The sequence below is a fragment of the Aquarana catesbeiana genome, linkage group LG04 (assembly GCF_042186555.1).
Source record: "Aquarana catesbeiana isolate 2022-GZ linkage group LG04, ASM4218655v1, whole genome shotgun sequence".
NCBI classification, from domain to species: domain Eukaryota; kingdom Metazoa; phylum Chordata; class Amphibia; order Anura; family Ranidae; genus Aquarana; species Aquarana catesbeiana.
In genome coordinates, this window is record NC_133327.1 from 369,729,206 (window position 1) to 369,751,207 (window position 22,002).

Sequence of the window (22,002 nt, forward strand, 5' to 3'; positions counted from 1 at the left end):
TTTCTCCTTTGTAGGAATTTAGGCAGAATTGTGTATGCGATGCCGTGTTTTTATCAACAAATAATTATTTTAGTGTATTTTTAGGAAAAATATTGTTTTGTTAAACATTTGCGCAGATATCACAGGACCCAAAAAAATAGTACTGCATTCTTTTTTATCCTATTGGTTATTGCATGGTTTGGGGGGTCTTTAACAAACTCTGAAAGCTGGAAGTGAAAAATAAAAAAAAAAAAATTGAAAAATTGAAACAACGGTCTAACCACCTGTGTTTAACCACTTGCTGTGCTTAGGACATAATTAGAATGGCGAATAAAATAAAAACCTGTCTCGGCTCAACTAGCCCAAAATCATAAAAATAGAAATAGCCCACTGCATGTATCAAAGATAGCAAACAATTGTATTAGATAAAGTCCACCTCTTGCAGACCCATGAATAAGAACAAGGTAACAGCAGCATATGGCAATTGTGCAATAATAAATCTGGTGTTGAGGGTTATATAATCCACAAAACCTCTTAAAAAGGAAGCAAAACCCAGATTTTTTTTTTATTTTTTTTTTTTTTAAATAATATCATGCAGCAGTGTATATAGATGTCTTCAACATTAAAACGAGGTTTGTAAATACCTTTTTCCACTTTTAGAGAATATATCTTCTTCCAGGAACACGTGTTAGAAGAACTCTAAAAAAGTATAAGAATTTAGGGAGTATAGCCATTTTTTTAATATTTATTTTTCCAAACCATGAGATTGTTATGGATGACCATTGTAAAATCAAATTTGTAGTTAGTTTCAGTAAAGTAGGATAATTGGTGGTTAATAAATCTAGGTGATTGGCAGTGAGCTTGATACTTAAATAAGGGATACTGTGTGTAGCCCATTTAAAGGGTAACCACTCCTGTACAGTTAGTTTCTCAGCATTAGTTAATGAAATATTCAATGCCGTTGATTTTGGGATATTAACCTTAAGACCTGAAATGGATGAATATTGTTTTAATAAAACCATAAGCGACTTGAGGCGAGGACAAAAATAAAAGGATGTCTTCCGCAAAGAAACATAATTTGTGGTAATATCCTTCCAGTTCTATTCCTGTTATAGAAGGTTCCATTCTTATTCTTAGTGCCAAGGGCTCAATAAGCAGGACAAGCAATAGTGGAGAAAGCGGGCATCCTTGACGTGTACCCCTCTCTGTGTTGAATGTCTCTATTTGTAGCTTGCGTATTTAATGTTAGCTTTGGGTTCATGATATAATGCAGAGATCCAATGTAAAAAATGTGGGCCAAAACCCCATTTACTAAGGGTATAGTGCATATAGGACCAAGAGATAGAATCAAATGCTTTTTTTATATCTAGCGAAAGGAATGTGGCGCAATTTAGCAGCATGTGATAAAAGGGTTGCACGTCTAATATTATCGCTGGCTTGTTGAATAGGAATAATCTTTCTTGATCTCTATGAATAATTTTACCAATTAATGTATTAAGTCTAGTAGCGAGAAATTTGGCTAATATTTTGATATCTAAATTTAATAGGGAAGTAGGGTGATAATTCGAACAAATGGTGTTATCAATGTTAGGTTTGAGGAGCATACAAATAATCGCCGTCAATGTTTCTTGTCTAAAAGAATGTCCTGAAAGAAGAGAGTTGAAGGCGTTAGTTAAGACGAGTGAAAGTGTTTCTATATATGTAAGGTAATAAAGTGTGGAAACTCCATCTGGCCCAGGTCTCTTGTTTAGTTTCAATGTTTTGATAGCATTGGATACCTCATTAATCAATACAGGGTCTTCCATTAATTCCAATTGTGTTGTGGATAAGGAGGGGAGGGAAATGTGGGAAAAAAACTCATCTGCTTTGGATTTATCTAGCTCATTGTCAGATGAATATAAAGTAGGTAGATGTTATTTGAATTTTTGAAGTATTTTCTTTGGATTATTGGAATATATATCCTTGGATAATTTAAGGCATATAGGTTTAGAGGGGATATTATAAGACTTAAGTGTAAGGGCTAATAGGGTGTCCCGTTTATTTGCTTTCATATAAATATTGTGGCGTGATCGTTTAATAGTTTTGTCTGCTGACTCTGTGAGAAACAAATTAAATTCTAGTTTGGTCTTGTCTAATTTCAATTTTAACGAAGGGGAAGGATTGGTTTGGAATGCCATATAGCAAATGTTAAAATCATTTTCTAACTTGCTGTAAAGATTTTTACGTTCTCAGTTGAAGAGAGTAGCTTGCCTCAAGCATATACAACGGAGAACTGGTTTGTGGGCTTCCCACAGGGTCAGCGGAGAAATGTCAGGGGTAGAATTATCTTCAAGGTATTCTTTTAGTGCAAGTTCAATATTAAGTTTGTGAGTTGGATTTTTGAGCAAAGAGTCCCTGAGAAGCCAGGTCGGATCGTGTGCTTTTGGAATTGTAGAGGCTGTGACAGTATATATTGCACTATGTTCAGACCATGGGATGGGCAAAATCTTGGATGCCAAAATTTCAGGCACCATGCCTACAGTTAAAAAAATGTGAAAACCATTGGTGGGGATAAGAATAATGAGTATATTGTCTTTTAGTTGGGTTAAATTCACACCAGGAGTCTACTAAATTGTACTTTGCAATAAGTTGCAAAAAGGAATGTCTATTGAGATTGTTTGATAGAGGTTCAGGTGATTTATCCACAAAAGGAAAGAGAGTCAGATTAGAATCTCCACAAATAAGTATCATACCTATTTTGTGTGATTCTATTACCTGAAGAAGGTGAGAAAGGCAAGAAATAGGTCTGTTATTAGAGGCCTAATATGATACTACTGTTATAGCAGTATCAAGTAAATGTCCTGTAAGAATTAAGTAACGTCCTTCAGGAACTTTTATCTCTTTTAGTAATGTAAATGGGGTATTGCGGTGGAATGCAATAAGTATGCCACGTTTGGTTGAAGGTGAGGCTGTATGTACCTGAGAATATAGGTATAGGGTTGGGTGGAGCTGCCCGTCACCTGAAGAGTGCTCCTCTGCAATGGGTCACTCTTTCCATTCTTTTCCTCATGGACAAAAGAGATGGGTACTCGTAGTGTAAAGCTGGAAGATTTTATTAAAACTTAAAGCTGCCAGTTTGAAGCTCCCGTACTTGCAACCAAGCTATGCTAGCTTACACACTTGAATGTGTTGAGTGGTGTTTTTAAACTTTAACTTTTAATAAAATCAACCGGATTTACACTACGAGTACCCTTCTCTTTTGTCCATGAGGGTAACCTGTGGTTTACCATGGAAGAGGTAACTACTACAATCTAATCGATTGGGAACGGTTTAACCCTGGAGAGGCTCAAGGATCTGGATACCCCATTATGTGCTGAGCTAAGGAGGAGGTGATTGCCCTGAGGACTGCTACTACACTCACTGCATGTGATTTACTCCTGCAGGGGTGCAGGGATCTGGTGAGTGGGGAACTGAAGAGGAGCACGGAAGTCACCTAAATTGCTACATAGGCACGAGTCACTTTTGGACAAACACAAAGTCACTTGAAACCCTGCAAATTTTTGCACTACTAAAAGACTGAACTTATATTCAAATTTTTTAATATATTTTTTTTTTCACCGAAAAATTATTTTTAACAGAATGTGTTAATGCACTTATTTTTGTTTAATAATGATTTGGATACAATTAACTCATGCTGCACATTTATGATATAGCTGTTGAGATTAATTGTTTAGGATGAAATTTTGGTTATAATTGCTGGTGAGAACACTCATTATTACACTAAGCACATTCACTTTCACACTGCAGGTTGATACACCAGTTTGCAAGTAGCACTATTATTAGGGCTTTATCTGTACAAACTTGCCTTAAACACAGGGTGAGAACACCCGTTGTGATATTTATTTTATTTTGAGGTTAGGACTCACTACTTATTCTTTAAAGAGTGATTCACTGTGGAGGATTACCCTTCAGGGGACGGCAGTGTCTTTTCACCTATTTTACATTCACCTGGAAAAAGTGACCCATTGCAGAGGAGCACTCTTCAGGTGACGGGCAGCGCCACCCACCCCTATACTCATATAACTTTTACTATTGGTACTCCAGTTAGAGCGCCTTGGGAGAGGCAGCACCCCAGCCTACACCTAAGCATGGAATTAACAAATATTATACCTGAAAATATACCTTACTGAAAAACATAGGAGTAGATTGTGGTGTAAAGTAGGTTTCTTGAAGGCACAAAATATGTGCTTTTCTAGTGGCAAAGGAACGAAAGGCTTTGGTGCGTTTTTGTGGAATGTTGAGGCCTTGCACATTTAGAGACAATATATTTAGCGGGGCCATGGTGTTACAAGTTCATAAGGTATGTTATCATGTAATCTAAATCACTGTGTGAGTGGGTTTACCTCCAGAGTGGGGGGGATAAGGAAGGATGAAAAAGGAAAGGGAAGAAGATCTAAGAATAAAATAAATATTTTATTTGTTTTGAATAGTAGATAAAATGTGTATGACCTCATAACAGGTCCGTTGGGGGGAGAAAAAATCTCCCTCTAAGGGAGCAATGGCCACTGTCACATGCCCACTATATCAATGAGCAAACTGAGAGTAGCAAAGAGGGAGCACAGGGAACATCCCGGAGAAATAGGAACGCCAACTAATAACATAGCAATATAAGTGTATATGAAACGAGAACATATTTGCCCAAGCATAAAAGGGTTAAATAGCAAGAAATACATATGGCTGCTGAAAAGTGAACCAAGGTAGTTCATAAAGCTATTAATTTTAAATTTGGAATAGAATTGTATCCACCATATTCTATACTAAAAACTGATGGGATAATTAAAGTATCTCATTGAGCTAGAAAGTTACTAGAAAAGAGAGATAAGAATAACAGATCTTTATAATTGCCTTATTGATTACGTAATAAGGATAAACACCATAAAAATATGGATTTATGAGAATGGATAAGATATTCCATTATCAGAATAGTGTATCTGAGTATGTAAAAAAAACAATTAAAGGCCATAAGTATAAGGAACAGTAATAGATGGTGGACTCAAACAGCAAATAGAGAGAAAAAAATCTGAATATAGAGCAGTCTTCAGTCCATGGAATCATCAGGAACAGGGTTAGGAGATCGAAGGCGACTTCTTTTGTGCAAGCTCTGATGCTCATTTCTCCCAGGAAGTGTAGATTTGTTTGATGAAGATGATGTTGATCATCGGCGTGTGATTTCTTGATTTTGTGTCGCGCTCAATAGGTTCATGTCTCGGAGAGTAGTTTGGAGGTCATTTGCAGAACGACATATAAATTTGGAGCCTTGAAAAGTGAAACGCACCGAAACGGGAAAACCCCATTGATATGTTATTTGATTGCGTTGCAATACTTGTAGTAGAGGTTTAAAAGCCCTTCTTTTGTTGATAGTAAGTTGGGATAAATCTGTAAAAAGCTGATAGTTATTGCCTCGGAAGGTGAGAGATTCTTTATTTCTTGTTGCAGATAATAGTTGTTCTTTTGTTCTATAGAAATGGAACTTTGCAATGATATCGCGAGGTGAACCGTCAGCTTTTTTGGCCGTTAGGGCTCTATGATCCCTGTCCATTTCCAAACGCTCCACAGGGATAGCTGGTTGTAATTCCTGAAAGAGTGCTGTTATAGTGGCTTGCAGGTCAATTACAGTTTCAGGAATACCTCTAATGCATAGATTGGAGCATCTAGCACGATTTTCATAGTCCTCCAGTCTTGTCTGTAATATTTCATTTTCTTCCTTGAGATTTTCAATTTCTGTAGAACAAATTACAGTATCATTTTCCATGTCATCTACTCTGGTTTCAAGTGTCGACATACGTTGACCCAGCTCTCTAATCTCCTTAGGCTAGTTGTAATATGGTCTGATGGTCATTTTAATGCTTTCTGAAGCATTTTATCTATTTATTGTAACAAAGCTGGTGAAGCTATTTCATCCTGAGATGCATCCTCCAAATTTACACTGTCTAGGTCAGAGTTACTGGACAGAGCTTGTGAGGTAGTATGTGCCTTTAAAAGCTTAGCAGCGCTGCTGGAAGTTCCTGAGGCAAACGACTGCAAACAACATTTTAGATTTATTCTGAGGCGATGCTGCCTTGTTGGATTGGGGCTTCATTTTTAGCCTAAGACCACCGGGGGTAAAACATCCTACCTGTAGGTCAGTTATGCTGTGGGCACAGGTGGGTAATGTTTAAGTGCGGCTTTACTGTTCTCCAGATATCGGAGCTTCAGGCGGGTATGTCTGCTCCGCTCGGCTCCGTGCATGCGCCCCCTGAACTTTGTTTTTTCAAGTCAGAGCCTCCAGCAAGGAGAACAGTGATCAGCACAGTATTGGCATCACTAAATCTCCAGAGATCAGCAGTGCCTTCGATCTCACACTGCAGATATACAGCTATGATGCTACAGAACAGGTACGCCTAGGCACCTTGAAAAACCAGGAAGTGCTGTGCTTTGTTTTAAAAAGGAATTTGAAGCAAAAAATAATCTTTCAGGCTACTGCTGAGACACAATGAACAGTTTTAGATGTAGTCTATAACACATCAACGCCTCATTTTCTGAGTTCAGTTCAACTTTAACTCACAGTAGTCTATTCAGTGTTGTCGTATTTTGACTATATACCACTCTCTGAAGTATTGCTCCATAACTCCACATTTCTTTTCTGGAACCCTTATCTACCATGTTTTCTAAGCCCTTCTGGCTTTAGAGTACCCCAGGAGTCAATTGAAATTTTTGATAAATAACGTTTACTGCTCAGCTGCTGGTCTCATGTAATTCTTCAGTGCCATAACATTTATTCAGTGAGTTGAAAGCATTTACTGATCCCTGATATGATGGGAGCAATGTAAACAATATTTATCTTTTTTTTTTTTTTTAAAAGGACAAATAAATTTGATCATCTCTGCTAGTCTAGGAAAATTATTTTATTTATACATACATATATCTAACAATACTGTGTTACCAGTTTGTGTAATTCAACTCTGTTGTTTCTGATCTGTGAAACAATAGAAATTCTAGTAGATGAAAATGATTTATTACTAGACACACACAATAGACTTTTCACAGATTGGTATTTTCTCTGGAGAGTATGTATTAGAACCAAGGTCTTCTCAACCTACTCAACAGTCAGCAATTAAGCATTCAGTCAAGTCAACCGGTTTCATATCATTAGAGTCATTATACATTGCATCTGACAGTTTAAGCCACGCATACTGTAATAAAGTGTGTCTCTGTGGAGCTGTTACAAATGATAATATCTAATATATTACATTAATATACTGTTTGTTCCTGAAAGGATAGTGCACCGATGTTTTAAAAATCAAAAATTGGTATCCTGAAATTCTGCACTGGAACTTCCACAACAAAATCGGAGGAAATCTGTAGAGGGCAGGTATCTTGTGTGCTAGGTGTTTATTAAAGACTTTTTTTTAAATTTAGAAATTGTGATGAGCAGGCATAAAACCATATCCAATGGCACTAGACCGAACATAGGTCATAACTGTACAAATCCATTGCAATTGAAAAGGAGATGAGTTTTACGAGGATATAAGAAATGAAAATATACATCCCCATTAGGAAGGACCAGAAAATATAGACACAGGTGTGCACAGCGTAATAGTTGGTCCCCGAGGTTTCAGTCAATACTTTCAACGTTCAGAGGGCATGAAGACTCAAGTACCTGGAGTACTCTGGAGTACTTTGAAAGAATACAGCACAGTAAACCAGCTCAGCTCAACGCAATGGTTTTTTTTTTTTTAAATAATATTTGCTACAGATATATCAACATATTTAAAAAAAATACCATAGCCTGTACCCCCCAACTCCAGGAGCTGAGGGTCTTGGACATAAAGGAACAGAAAAGAAGGAAAAAAGCCCAAAACAAAAAGGGGGAGGCGGTTTTAGAGAAGGCGGCAGAGGTTGGGGAAATTTAGAAGATGGAAGGGGCGATGGATGTTCTTCTCCTTCTGCTTCCATCCTCACTTCCCCAGTGTGGTGGCAATATGCAGGGGTGAGGGATCAAGAACACAGCCTATAGGTCATGGAACCAAAGGAGAAGAGGGGTTACCTGTCATGACATCGGAATACTGAGGGTGCAAGTGCTGTCCATGGCATCTAGATGTCACACAACACATCTTTATTGTGGAGTGATGCTGTCAGGCTTTTCATAGTTCTAATTTCAGACTTCATAATTTTTATAACAATGCAGCAATATCTGAAAAACAGCAACTGCTATAACATGTGTTTTCTGTCTCTTAGCTACACATTTTGGTGGACACCAGGGGTTCTGGAGAATTTACCACTGCCACTTGATGAAGGTAAGATTTTTAACTACTCTAATAAATCTAGAGCACTGTAAGTAGAACAAAATCACATTATGTTTTTTGTTACAAAAATACAAATTTCCCCTTTTTTTGTACACGTCTCTTGAGGCATACCTCATAGACCTTGTATGAACTTCCCGTGCATGTGTGTGAGCTCCAGCAGCCAGGGCTGGCGCTACCATAAGGCGGCTTAAGCAGCTGCTTTAGGGTGCCGGGATAGGAAGGGGGTAAAATCCGATTCCCCAGCTTCTTGTTGGGGATTCAGATTTTTACACTGCTGATGTGTTTTTTTGCTATTGCGGCTGGGAGTGTGTTCACTTTAGTAAAGTCAACTGTCTGCTTTCACGTGGAAATGATACATGCAGCTGTGAAGACGCCTATCACTTCCAACACTGCCGCAATGTGATGCCCACCCCGCCATGTTCACCAGGCTCCTCTGTCTCACCTGCAGGCCCGATGATGTGGTCATGGCTGGTTGGCGCTGGGAAGGGTGACTGGAGCTCAGCAGACCTCCATCCACTCCACCTCCCTCCTGTACACAGACCAGGAAGTATGACATAACTTACTGGACTGGAGCTGTCATTCTCCGGAATCAGTGCTGGGGGAAGCAGCTGATGGAACATGGTATTTACCAAAACATATTCAAGCAATAGTTATACAGGCTGAAAGTGCACACTCTCGGGTTTAATTTGCGGGTATTTACATCCAAATTGTAGGAAGAGTTTAGGAATTACAGCTCTTAAGAATAGCCATCCCCCTTTTTCAAGGGATCAAAAGTAATTGGACAATTGAATCAAAAGCTGTTTCATGGCAAGGTGTGGGCTACTCCTTCATTATTTCTTCATCAATTAAGCAAGTAAAAGGTTCACTTGCTGAAGGCAAAACTAAAGGCAGAAAGACCTACAAACAAAGAACAACTGAAGACAGCTGCGAAGAGAGCCTGGCAAAGCATCAGAAAGAAGGAAACACAGTTTTAGTAATGTCTATGGGTTCCAGACTTCAGGCAGTCATTGCCAGTAAAGGATTATGAACAAAATACTAAAAATTAATATTTTATTTATGATTATATTAATGTGTCCAATTACATTTGAGCCCATAAAAATGGCAGGACTTTGTATAAAAATGGTTGCAGTTCCTAAAATTTGTACTTGATATTTATGTTCAAATTAAAGCTGAAAGTCTGCACTTCAAATTCATTTGGATTGTTTCTTTTAATTTTATTCTGGTGGCATACAGATCCAAAAGCATGAAAATGTGTGCCTGTGTCCAAATATATATGGATCTAACTGAATATGTACTCTTAGGAACACTGCACAATACAGTAGGGCACTCTTCTCTAAGCTCACAGTCAAGGACAATGCTGAGGACGGGGTAGGGCCAGCATCTGAGACCCTATGAGAGCAGTCCCAGTCCAAGCTACCTCAGACATTACAGTATATCCCAAAGCACAGTCACTGGGAATCAATTCAGGGTGATTACTCACAAGTAATGATGGGCTTGGGTGTGTTCGGATCGAACCTGCCAGGAAGCCGTCACTGCACAATGCCAATCATAGGCAGTGTGTGTGTGTGCAGCTGCGAGTCGGGAAAGGCCTTACTGCCTATGATTGGTGGTGTGCAGTGAAGGCTTCCTGGCTGGTTTGATCCAAACACACCCAAGCCCAACGTTACTCACAAGTGCTCAGGGCACCATTCTCCTCCTCTTTCACCTTTTCGCACTTTACAATGTCTTCTTCTCCAGAGACTTCTGCTAGCTACAAATGAGCAACACATGTAATGGAAACAGGTGGATCTCCTCAACTTTTTAGCATGCCTCTGTAGTTTCCCTTGCAAAGATGTACAACTGTATATATGTACCAGCCTCTTAATACTGTCTCATTTTCTGCTTACAATACAATTTTGTTTTAAATATACAACCCTTAGGTTAGATACTAAAATGAACCTGGCCTTAACTTAAGAGCCCTTTCCCACAGCCAAGGCCCGGGCGTCGGTGGTAAAGTACCGCGAGTTTTAGCGGCGCTTTACTGTCGTTTTTACGGCGCTTTTTGAGTGCTAGCGGGCGCTTTTTACCCCCACTACCGGCCGAATAAAGGGTTAAAAGCGCCTGCAAAGAGCCGCTGCTGTGGCGCTTTGGCGGCGCTGCCCATTGATTTCAATGGACAGGGGCGCTTTAGGAGCGGTGTATACACTGCTCCTAAAGCACCTCAAACTTTTTTTTGACGCCCTGCCAGCGCAGCTCCCCATGTGCACTCGGGCTTTCACACTGGGATTGCGGATGAGGCTTTTTTTCAGGTGCTTTACAGGAGCTATTTTTAGTGCCTGAAAAACGCCTCCATTGTGAAAGGGGTCTAAATGTTTCTAGGACAACAACAGTGCTGAAATGCAGACACCTTGTGGTATCTCCAATCCCTGTAGAGCTCTTTAATTCCTATTCTCAGGCTGCATGAGAAGCCTCAACTTCTATGGAAGTCAAGATTAGGCACATCACCCTCCTTTTGCTAAGCCCCTGGTCATTCATTTTTTAAATGGCAGAACTTCTGTGGACAGTAGAGGCTCTGGGAGTGAAAGTTAAATGATAGGGTTGAGTGCTTGGAGGAGGTAATACTTAATCCCAGGCAGAAGTCCCTCTGTACAGCCTTAAGCCTACAATATAAGGGCTTCAGAAGTGACACAGTGACTGATTAGAGGACTAGCAACACAGATACTTGCAGCCACCACGGGTGCCCTTCAGTATTATAGTGACCTTAGAAATGCGTTAGCCCTGGTCAGGTTCACTTAAATACCACTATTCAAAACTTAAAAAAAAAAAATAGACATATGATTTAAGACAAATGTATAATTCAAAATAACGTAAGCACACGGGCCAAACATTATGTGCAGCATGTGTAATTAATAAGTAAAAGGAAGGGATAAAAAAGCATCCAAACAGAAAGTGTGTCAGTCCTTAGGAGACACAAAGGAAAAGTAAAATGATATCAGATGCACAAACTCTAAATTATATTTAGTCCCCATGCACACAGGACATTTTTACAGCTGCTTTTACCAGCGTCAGATGTATTTTTTTTTTTCAGCTTAAAAACGCCTCTCCATGTTATTCTATGGCCTCATGCACACAGGGTTTTAGGAGCTGTAAGTGGCATAGGCGTTTTCAAGCTGCAAAAAAAACCCAGGGCCAGCACATTCTGAGGACTGGCATTACAGCTTTAAAAATGTCTGACGCGGCTAAACACAGCTAAACGCTGGATACAGCGTAAAGCCACGGCAAGCATTTTTTTTGTCATGTGAAAATTAATGGTTCCTTATGAGAGCCATCTTTACCGATCCAACTTTCAGCCCATTAATTTGAGTGGAAGTCGCATCCAAGTTGGCTCATGATGTGGTGTGAATTGAAGTTCCGAGGTTCTTAAAGGGAAACCCCATGCCAAAATGTAAGAAAAATCCTGCGTGAGGTGTCTCCCCCCCCCGAAGATCTGCACCAGGTCCTTTGAGTCTGGTATGGATCTTAAAAGGAAACCCCACTCCAGAATTAAAAAAAAAAAAAACGGCATGGGGTCACCCCCAAGACCATACCAGACCAAGGGTCTGTTATGGATTTTGAGGGGAAGCCCCACACCCAGAAAACTGTCGTGGGGTCCCTCCCAAAATCCATACCAGACCCTTATCCGAGAATGCAGCCCTGCCGGTCAGGAAAGGGTTTGGGGCGAGCAAGTGCCCCCCCCCGGACCATACCAGGCCACATGCATTCAACATGGGCGGGTGGGTGCTTTGGGGCACCACCCTAAAGCACCTTGTCCCCATGTTGATGGGGACAAGGGCCTCTTCCCGACAACCCTGGGCAGTGGTTGTGAGGGTCTGCGGGCAGGGGGCTTATCGGAATCTGGAAGCCCCCTTTAAAATGGGGGCCTCCTTATCCTGCCCCCCCTATATAAATGAGTATGGTATATATTGTGCCCCTACCCATTCACCCAATAAAATGTAGTGAAGTGTAAATAAAAACAAGAGACGGTTTTGACAAGTCCTTTGTTAAAAATCTTCCTCCAGTGTTCTCCCTCCGGTCTTCTCGCCACTGCTATTTTCTTCGCGGCCCACCCTGTCCTCCTCTGACGCTGTTTCCCGTCGTTGTGCCAGCTCCGCTCTCTGCAGGTTCTTATATAGCCATGGGATGTGGACATCTGGTGACCTCAGAGAAGATGGAGGGAGAAGAAAGATTTTTAATAAAGGACTCAAAACCGTCTCTTGTTTTTATTTACACTACATTGCCTTTTTGGGGGGTGAATGGGTAGAGGTACAATGTACTCCATACTCATTCACATAGGGGGTTGGGATCTGGGGGCTGAATTGTTAAAGGGGGCTTCCAGATTGCAATAAGCCCTCTGCCCGCAGACCCCCACAACCACCACCTGGGGTTGAGGCCCTTGTCTCCATTAACATGGGGACAAGATGCTTTGGAGTGGGGGCGCATAGCCCCCCTGCCCCAGAGCACCCACCCCCCATGTTGAGGTCATGTGGCTTGGTATGGTCCAGGAGCGCTCACACCCCCCCCCCCCCCCTTCTGACCTGCCAGGCTGAGTGCTCGGATAAGGGTCTCATGGGGAAGCACTGATTTTGAATAGAGGCAGAAAAACGCTGCTAAAAGCCAACGTGGCTAAACGCGCATTAACGCCAATGGAAAAAGCTACTAAAAGTTTTTACAGACACTTTTTCCTGCTATTGGTAGTGGCTTTGCAGTTCCATATTCATTATTACATAACTACATTTTTTTTAATGCAAGCAGTGTAATGATTGAATTTGACCTGGTATCATCCTCATCTTGCCCCTATACAGCAGATTCCAGACTGGGGAACAAGGAACTATGCGGGGAATTTAATATACAGTAGCTGCTGTGCCACTTTTCCAGTGTTAATTTCTCTTGTTAGTGTGTTGCACCAAATTCATGAAGCATCTGCGACACTTTTGGTTCTGACAGTGACTCATGCGCCAAATTCAGGTAGTTCTAAAATGCGCCACTTTTACACAGTTTGTATCTTACGAAAGTGGAGCTAATTAAGGTAAACTCTTCTTTGGTGTACAGAGAAACACACTAATGCAAAAGTATCTTGTTGCATGGTGTAGAGCTGTGTGAAACGCTGAACTGGATCGGCAGATCTACAAAGCCTTTGGGAGGTAAAAAACTCCCTTGTATATATTTCACCTGTGAATTTAGCAGTTTGCCTGTGGTTCAGCTTTAAATCGGTTGTAAAGGTTATTTTTTTTTCTAAAATAATAAACATGATACAGTATACTTACTTGCTCTGTGCAATGGAATTGCACAAAGCGGTCCCTTGAACCTCCTCTTTTGGGGTCCCCGTCGGCTCCCCCTCTTCTGTGTCTGCCACCATTGCAAGCCGCTTGCTATGGGGGCAGACATGCAGGCTTGCTCCTGAGCCAGGCTGTTTGCATCAATAGACACAGACAGTGCCGCTCAGCCCTGCCACCCGCTCTCTGCTCACAGGATTTGATTGACAGCAGCAGGAGCCAATGGCTCCCGCTGTTGCTTCTCTGTTCTGTGAATGCAGAAGAGAGCTGCTGTATACAAGCACAGCGCTAGATGGAGTGAAGACTCATGTAAGTATTTAGGGGGGTGATACTGCTACTGGATTTTTTTTTTTTACATTAAGAAAATGCATTAAAGTAGTTGTAAAACTCAGTCATTAAATCTGAACAAAGTACACATTTCTATAGTGTTTACTTGCCTCTCTCCAAATCACTAGGTGTCATTTTTCTCTGCTGCTGTATTCCTTTGCTATCTGCATGAGTCACTTGTGACAAGTTTTCCTGACATCAAGAGGTAAAAAGGTGACGGGGGATCTGTAGCACACAGCCTGTGATTAACAGCCTCAGCTCCTGTGTGCTGAGTGAAGGGGAGAGGGGTGTTCCTTCCCTTCTATCAGCCCTCAGGGCTCTTGTACAATGTGTAACTGCAGCTCCCCACCCCCTGCTTTGTGAGTCTGTGAAAAATACTTTTTTCATGTCTGAGGTTTACAAGGATGTACTAGATAAATGGCTGCAAATAAACAGGTACAACTTATGTAGGAGGATTTGTTTCACCTCTGTGTACCACCTGAGGCTGGCCACTTCACCGCGTATAGGTAAAGGTTTAAAACTACTTTAAGGTAAACAAATGGCTTGGTCTTAAAACCAATTTAACTTTTACTGTACACAAATATTTAAGAATCAGTTTTATAGTATTTTTGTTATTGACTGTGACAATGTTGAATGATTGTAAATCTAATTAAGCATGCAATATGTAAAACAGATGAAGTTTCCTTTGACATTTTGGTATTGCTATCTTCGCAGTGACAAGCTTTTATTTTGTTTTTTCTTCTGCTCCAGTGGGAGCAAAATACACATATTTGTTTTGTAATAAACACAGTTGTGTTTGATGGATGGTTACATCGTTAAATGATATCAGAAAATTAAATTAAAAAATAATAAAATAAATGTCCAATGTTTCTGCTGGATTAAATATCGCTGTGTATCTCCTATGGTGGCATGCATCTAAGACATAGGAGATACACGGTGATACTTTCACCCTTTTGAAACCGCTGGATAGGCTTGGTGCCAGCATATGGGCACAGCCAAATGTGAGTTTTATAGTCTCTCTCTTTTATAACTTTTAAACAAATAGTGCATACATACTGCACAATGATCATGGTTTATTTTCTATGAGGATGAACATCCCTTGTACCGATACTATTGGGAAAAGCATAGGCAAAGACCCTGAGTGGAGTGGTTATCCCATTAATGAACCAAAGGCGTGTTGATACCTATATCTGGTGAGTGGCCAATCCATATGGTGGTGGTGCTGTCACAATATTGGTGGAATTAGCTGTACGGAACCATGGATGGAGATAGAAGCACACGGAAGTAGTTGATCCACACTGGAGAGTTGCACTGGGACTTTATATTTTCTTACACACTGGAGAGCTGCACTGGGACTGTATATTTCCTTACCCACTAGTAACAATCAGCTGGGATATTTAAACAGCAGAAACACTGGACATTTATTTTATTGTTTTTATTTTATTTTTTTTATTTATTATTTTATTTAAAATTATTTATATTGTTGGTGGGGTGTTGTTTTGGCGTATCACTTAAAGATTAATGTTGACATATTTTGATGCGACACAGGTATTGGTTATATAGTGTATAGTGGTACATTTTGTGTACACAACATATGTATGTATTTTTTTTTTAGGGTTTCATTACCCCACATATATATTCACTGTCATAAAAGGAGTGGTGTTATCTAATTCATTTCATATAACATAGGGGTTAGCGCAGTCAACACTTTTCTGTTTTTGATTTTTCACTCCACCTAAAAAGGTGGAATGCATTTTTGACTGCAGCAAACAATAATTTCACATTAACTAGGTTACACTTATATAATTTTTGTATTTTTTGCGCCGGTGGCTCACATATTTCAAAATGAGTTACTGATACATTATCTAATAGCATATTTTCTGGCAATTATTTTTATATTACAAAGCATTTATCAGCAGTTGTCTTAAGGAAACCCCCACTAGCAGCTGATGACATCAGCTGTCATTAACCAAACAGTTCATTAACTGTAGTAAAGAACGTTCAGCCTAACAAGTCACAGCAATGTGGAACGCCTCACACCACCAATGTAATAAAAAAGAACTAGGTTGTAGGCTGTGCATAAATTGACTAGTCCATGATTTAGGTTCTACTGTAGGTCTACGCCACAAGGTTTAGTTTAGATCTCTTAGGGTGATGGAAGTGAAGCCGAGTACATTAGGAAGTTTGTGTACCACTTGCATTGACTTCCCAGAATATAGTATGGATCACCCCAATCCTATAACCGTTTATCTTACTTTGGGGCATCTTCTACTAAATGAATAAGTTTTGCATATATGTAGTGTGTATAAAAAACACATTGAAATTACTGTTTTTTCACATTACTGATTTACCAAACCTTGTTCTGCACTGTTTCTCTGTGTGGAGGTGGCCCTCTTGGTAGAGGCAGGGCTCTAAATTCTTATATAAGATCTTCAGCAAAGAGAACATAGAGCAGCACAGTAATGGCATCACCAAATCTCACTCCAGATCTCCTGAGACTAAGGCTGGCCATACACTAGAGCATTTTCTTGTTCAACTTTCCTTTAGATTTGCCAAAACCATATAATATGAGGTCAAACCGAAACCCTTTCAGTTTGTATGCAATCAGGCCCTTGCACTACATAGTTGAAGGTAAATCTAAAGGAAATTAAATAAGAAAATTGTATAGCGTATGGCCAGCCTTAGTTATGACCTGGCTGAAACACTGGATTTCCAAAAATCCAGAGGCTACGGGTGTATGGGGAGAGTTCAACCCACCCCTACCTTTACATCAGTCCCATACTGAGAGGGAAAACATCAATTTAAAACACATTATTAGAGGTTGTCATCTCTTTGGGACCCACATTAGAGAAAGAGTAGCATTGGGCGAACAGGATAACACTTCCAGCAACATCCACTAAGGATGGGCCTGTTTTAGTGGTTTGAGCCAGCTGAGCTATTTGAGCTCATTGTTAACAGGTATACAAATTGGGCAGCCTCAACAACCCCAAAGATTTTGGAGCAAAGAATGTATTTCACTTCATATAAGGTCTCTTATTCCCCTGTTAGAATATTATTCCAAATTCATAATACGGCACTTATAGGTGTTATATTATATTTATGGCAAGCTTGCAAAACAGGTTTTATGATTAGTCATAATAAATATAGTATGTGTGAAAGACCTTGATCAATTGATTTGATATGATTCTTCATCTAAAGTTGAGTATTGCTGGAAGTTTCTGGTGTGTGAGAATGACAAACAGTGGGGCAAAAAAGTATTTAGTCAGCCACCAATTGTGCAAGATCTCCCACTTAAAAAGATGAGAGAGGCCTGTAATTGTCATCATAGGTATAGCTCAACTATGTGGAAACAAATCCAGACAATCACATTGTCTGATTTTTGAAAGAATTTATTTGCAAATTATGGTGGAAAATAAGTTTTTGGTCAATATCAAAAGTTCATCTCAATACTTTGTTATATATCCTTTGTTGGCAATGACAGTAGTCAAACGTTTTCTGTAAGTCTTTACAAGGTTGTCACACACTGTTGCTGGTATGTTGGTTTATTCCTCCATGCAGATCTCCTCTAGAACAGTGATGTTTTGGGGCTGTCGCTGGGCAACACGGACTTTCAACTCCCTCCAAAGGTTTTCTATGGGGTTGAGATCTGGAGACTAGCTAGGCCACTCCAGGACCTTGAAATGCTTCTTACGAAGCCAATCCTTCATTGCCCGGGCGGTGTGTTTGGGATCATTGTTATGCTGAAAGACCCAGCCACGTTTCGTCTTCAATGCCCTTGCTGATGGGAGGAGGTTTGCACTCAAAATCTCACGATACATGGCCCCATTCATTCTTTCATGTACACGGATCAGTCGTCCTGTTCCCTTTGCAGAGAAACAGCCCCAAAGCATGATGTTGCCACCCCTATGCTTCACAGTAGGTATGGTGTTCTTTGGTTGCAACTCAGCATTCTCTCTCCTCCAAACACGACGAGTTGTGTTTCTACCAAACAGTTCTACTTTGGTTTCATCTGACCATATGACATTCTCCCAATCCTCTTCTGGATCATCCAAATGCTCTCTAGCAAACCTTAGACGGGCCCGGACATGTACTGGCTTAAGCAGGGGGACACGTCTGGCACTGCAGGATCTGAGTCACTGGCAGCGTAATGTGTTACTGATGGTAGCCTTTGTTACATTGGTCCCAGCTCTCTGCAGGTCATTCACTAGGTCCCCCTGTGTGGTTCTGGGATTTTTGCTCACCGTTCTTGTGATCATTTTGACCCCATGGTGTGAGATCTTGCGCGGAGCCCCAGATCGAGGGAGATTATCAGTGGTCTTGTATGTCTTCCATTTTCTAATTATTGCTCCTGGAGGACAGAGGAGCCTCTTAAAGAAGAAGATATAGATCTGTGAGAGCCAGAAATCTTGCTTGTTTGTAGGTGACCAAATACTTATTTTCCACCATAATTTGCAAATAAATTCTTTCAAAAATCAGACAATGTGATTGGAATTGTTTCCACATTTTGTCTCTCATAGTTGAGGTATACCTATGATGACAATTACAGGCCTCTCTCATCTTTTTTAAGTGGGAGAACTTGCACAATTGGTGGCTGACGAAATACTTTTTTGCCCCACTGTATAAGGTATCTTGGTATAGATACAAGAAAGAAGAGTGTCTTCGAGAGTGCTCCTCTCCCAGGGGATTTTCATTACATTGCCGTATCTTTATCTATCGTGGATGATTTGGATTCATTACTTTTGATATATGGCCAAATTTCTTAGTCTGTGGCTACCTCTGACTGAGGGATTCCTATATTTTCTGATTTGAACAATCTATGATTATATCCTGTCTTCTATGAATATTCACTTTGATACGGAATCCCCTGTTTGAAAGTATCATACCTAGACACTCGTTAACATTGATTCACAGGTGGTTCCTGGGTTTTGTTTGGCTGGTGATTCGCTCTGACCTCATTGCGCCACCTTGCTTTTTCCCTTTGTTGGAAATTACTTTGTCAATCACTGATTGATTAATATGTGAATCCTTTTGCAAGATAGTGAGACCCCTTTCTCTTCTTTGCAACTACTGAACCCCAAATGTGTCCTGAAGAAGTGTACAACAAAACGTGTAGATGCATTGGGGCTCATATCATATATAGGTTGTTTTTTGTATATATGATTTTTATCGATTTTCGGTTTCTTTCATGTTCCTTTTGTTTTTATTTTATTTATATATATATATATATATATATATATATATATATATATATAAATATATTTCAATAAATGCTAATATTTTTGTATATTTCTACTGCTTGTTGTATCTTGGTATAGAATGCCATGAGAAGATAAAAATAGACACGTACCTACGTAGCTAGAGGAATAATACACGTGTTTATATCCTGTCAAGTTAGTTTAGTGTAGTCTCAGCCATATAAAAATAAGTATTAGTATGTAGTTAAAGTTGGTAATATGTGTTCATATTAGTAGATGTTTGGTTATATGACATTACATGTTCAGCACATTACCTCAAGTATAGAGTGTTACATGTGGGCTTGTCAATCAAACTCCATATCACTCTCTGAGTTAGAATCTCCTTTTGTATAGCATATTGCTGAAGTTATCAGAAATGAATGTGTGCCATACAAGGTTGTAAGGTTATGATGTTCACATGTAACATATAAAGCCAACGCTTCCATATTGAAGGGTAGACAGACAGACACACACACACACACACCCACTAGGAGAGATGACACAGACATATTTACACAAAGACTTTGACAAGTTGGAACAGCTGAATTCTCTCAGAAGTCTAAGAACGTCATTTCCTGCTTCTTTTTGGTTACTCAAGACAGCATGGAGACAGAAGGCAGCAGCCATGAAGCACACATGCTTTCATAAGCTTATTACAGCTTTATAACTATTTATTCTATTTCATATATTTTTACCTACACTGAACTGAACTGTTATACTTTTTTTCATTGTATTTATGATGCCAACTGTGTGACAATAAACTCACACTTTGTTTTAAGACAGCCTGGCTATTGAACTATTGAACAAAACGCCTTAAAGACACTATTGACATAACAAGTGTCTGTGAAGTTTCCTTTACTTTTACTTTAGTAATTCTCCTGACTGGCTCGCCAAAGTAAAGGAAACTTCACAGACACGTGTTATGTCAATAGTGTCTTTTAGGCGTTTTGTTCATTAGCCAGGCTGTCTTAAAACAAAGTGTGAGTTTATTTGATCACACTTGGCATTAACTTGAAAATAAATACAAAGTTAAAACTTCATACAGCTTGATGTAGTAAAACAAAGTATATTAGGAATAAAAACTGTAGTAAAAGTAAATACAGGAAAATAATTTGTTTCTTGCGTTCTCTATTGTCACAGAAGTGTCTTGTTAGAACAGCTGTTTAAGAGTTAGGCTGAATATAGGCCTAAAGTAAACAAAATGTCTTCTTCAGTGTATGAAAGAGTGTGTAATAAAAGTGTCTCCTTCTGTGTGTGTGTTAGTGTATGTGTGGAAGTGTGTGTGTAGAAGAAGTGTCCTAAGCCTTTGTAACACTGTTTTTTATACTATTTCAAATCTACAACTCAGCAAAATGCAACTATATCCATATATAGTTTGAGCTAAAGGTGAAATGATCGTATTAGTAATTATTCTAAATATTCACTTTGCTAATAGCTGACACATCTTTTAAACTTCTTTGATTGACAGAAACACATAACAGTATTCTATAAAAAATCTGTAGTGTTGACCTTCTGCTAAATGACCACTTCATGTAATGGATACATTCTTTAAAGTGGAGGGCCACCCTGAAAAAAAAAATTCACCAAAAATCCTAAAAAAATTTAAAAAAAAATATTTGAAAAAAAAAAATTTTAAACTTACCTAAACCTTTGTTGCTAGGCAGTCTTCCTAATCTGCCTCTTCCTTTTCCGCGGCGTGTCCTGCTCCTCGATGAGCAGCCCCGTTGTCTTCTGGGAACTGTGTGTGTTCCCAGAACACCACGGGGCCATTCACAGAGCGCCGCGCGACTCGTGCATGCACAGTAGGAAACTGGCAGTGAAGCCGCAAGGCTCCACTGCCTGTTTCCCTTACCTTGGATGGCGGTGCCGGGACCCGAGAGCCGAGGGACAGGTCGGCCTCGGGCGGCCAACATCGCGGGCACCCAGGACAGGTAAGTACTTATTTAAAGTCAGCAGCTACAGTGTTTGTAGCTGCTGACTTTAAATTTTTTTTTTTTTTTTTACGGCCGGAATCCCGCTTTAAGTAACAGAAATTCAATTCTGTACCAAAACTTACAAATACATATTACACTATAATAGAATAAATATATATATTTTCACACAAATTCTAACTAGCTAACTAATTGTAATTTTACTAATTGTATTGTTTGTAAAAGATCTCTTCAAGCACTTTTGCTCAATTCTATGACACATTACTCTATGTGTATTCTTAACTGTGAAACCACTGACCTACTGACCTTAAGTCATAAACTCTGGACATGGAGAACACCTAGTACAAAAATGACGTTCACACACCTATTTCAAGATCTGTCTTATGCTGAGCTACACTAAGTGAGCTTTTTCAAAGTCAAAGCTTAAAAGGGGACACAAACGGCATAAATACAGATCTTGGTTATAAAGCCAAATTAATACAATTATTCTACATCCCCACAAATACATTTTGTATGCTTTTATAATAGGTCATGTTGAAAACTAAAAGTCGGATGTGGCACAGGTGATTTTTAAGAAGGCTGTATGGAGCACAAATGTGAATGCATTGATTTGTAAAGGAGCTGTTATAGCAGCATTCTCTATCAGTCTTGTGCATGCATTGTGTTTCCAGTCTATGAATGTGTCCTGAAGCATGTACCCAGCAATCAATATCTTCAGTAGCATATTTGATAATGTGTGGTATTTGACTATCTCCTGTAGCATGTCTGCAGTCTCTGACTATCTCTTGTAACACGTCTGTAGTCTCTGACCACCTCCTGTTGCAGGTTTTCAGTAATGGACAGCTCTCTGTAGTTTTATATTTACTGGATATTATGTGCGGTCCTTTGTCTGGGTCTGCACTTTAGCCCCCCTTCA

The 22,002-nt window shown here is 39.7% G+C and overlaps 1 protein-coding gene across 2 annotated transcripts in view; it reads left to right on the top strand.

Annotated features, from left to right (window-relative positions):
- FIG4 (FIG4 phosphoinositide 5-phosphatase) overlaps positions 1-22,002 on the top strand; it is a 444,470-nt gene that overhangs the window by 234,836 nt on the left and 187,632 nt on the right. For both annotated transcript variants that reach the window (XM_073627061.1, XM_073627062.1), the window contains one exon: positions 8,236-8,294. In XM_073627061.1, the coding sequence (XP_073483162.1) occupies positions 8,236-8,294 (59 nt within the window). The remainder of the gene's footprint in view (positions 1-8,235; positions 8,295-22,002) is intronic.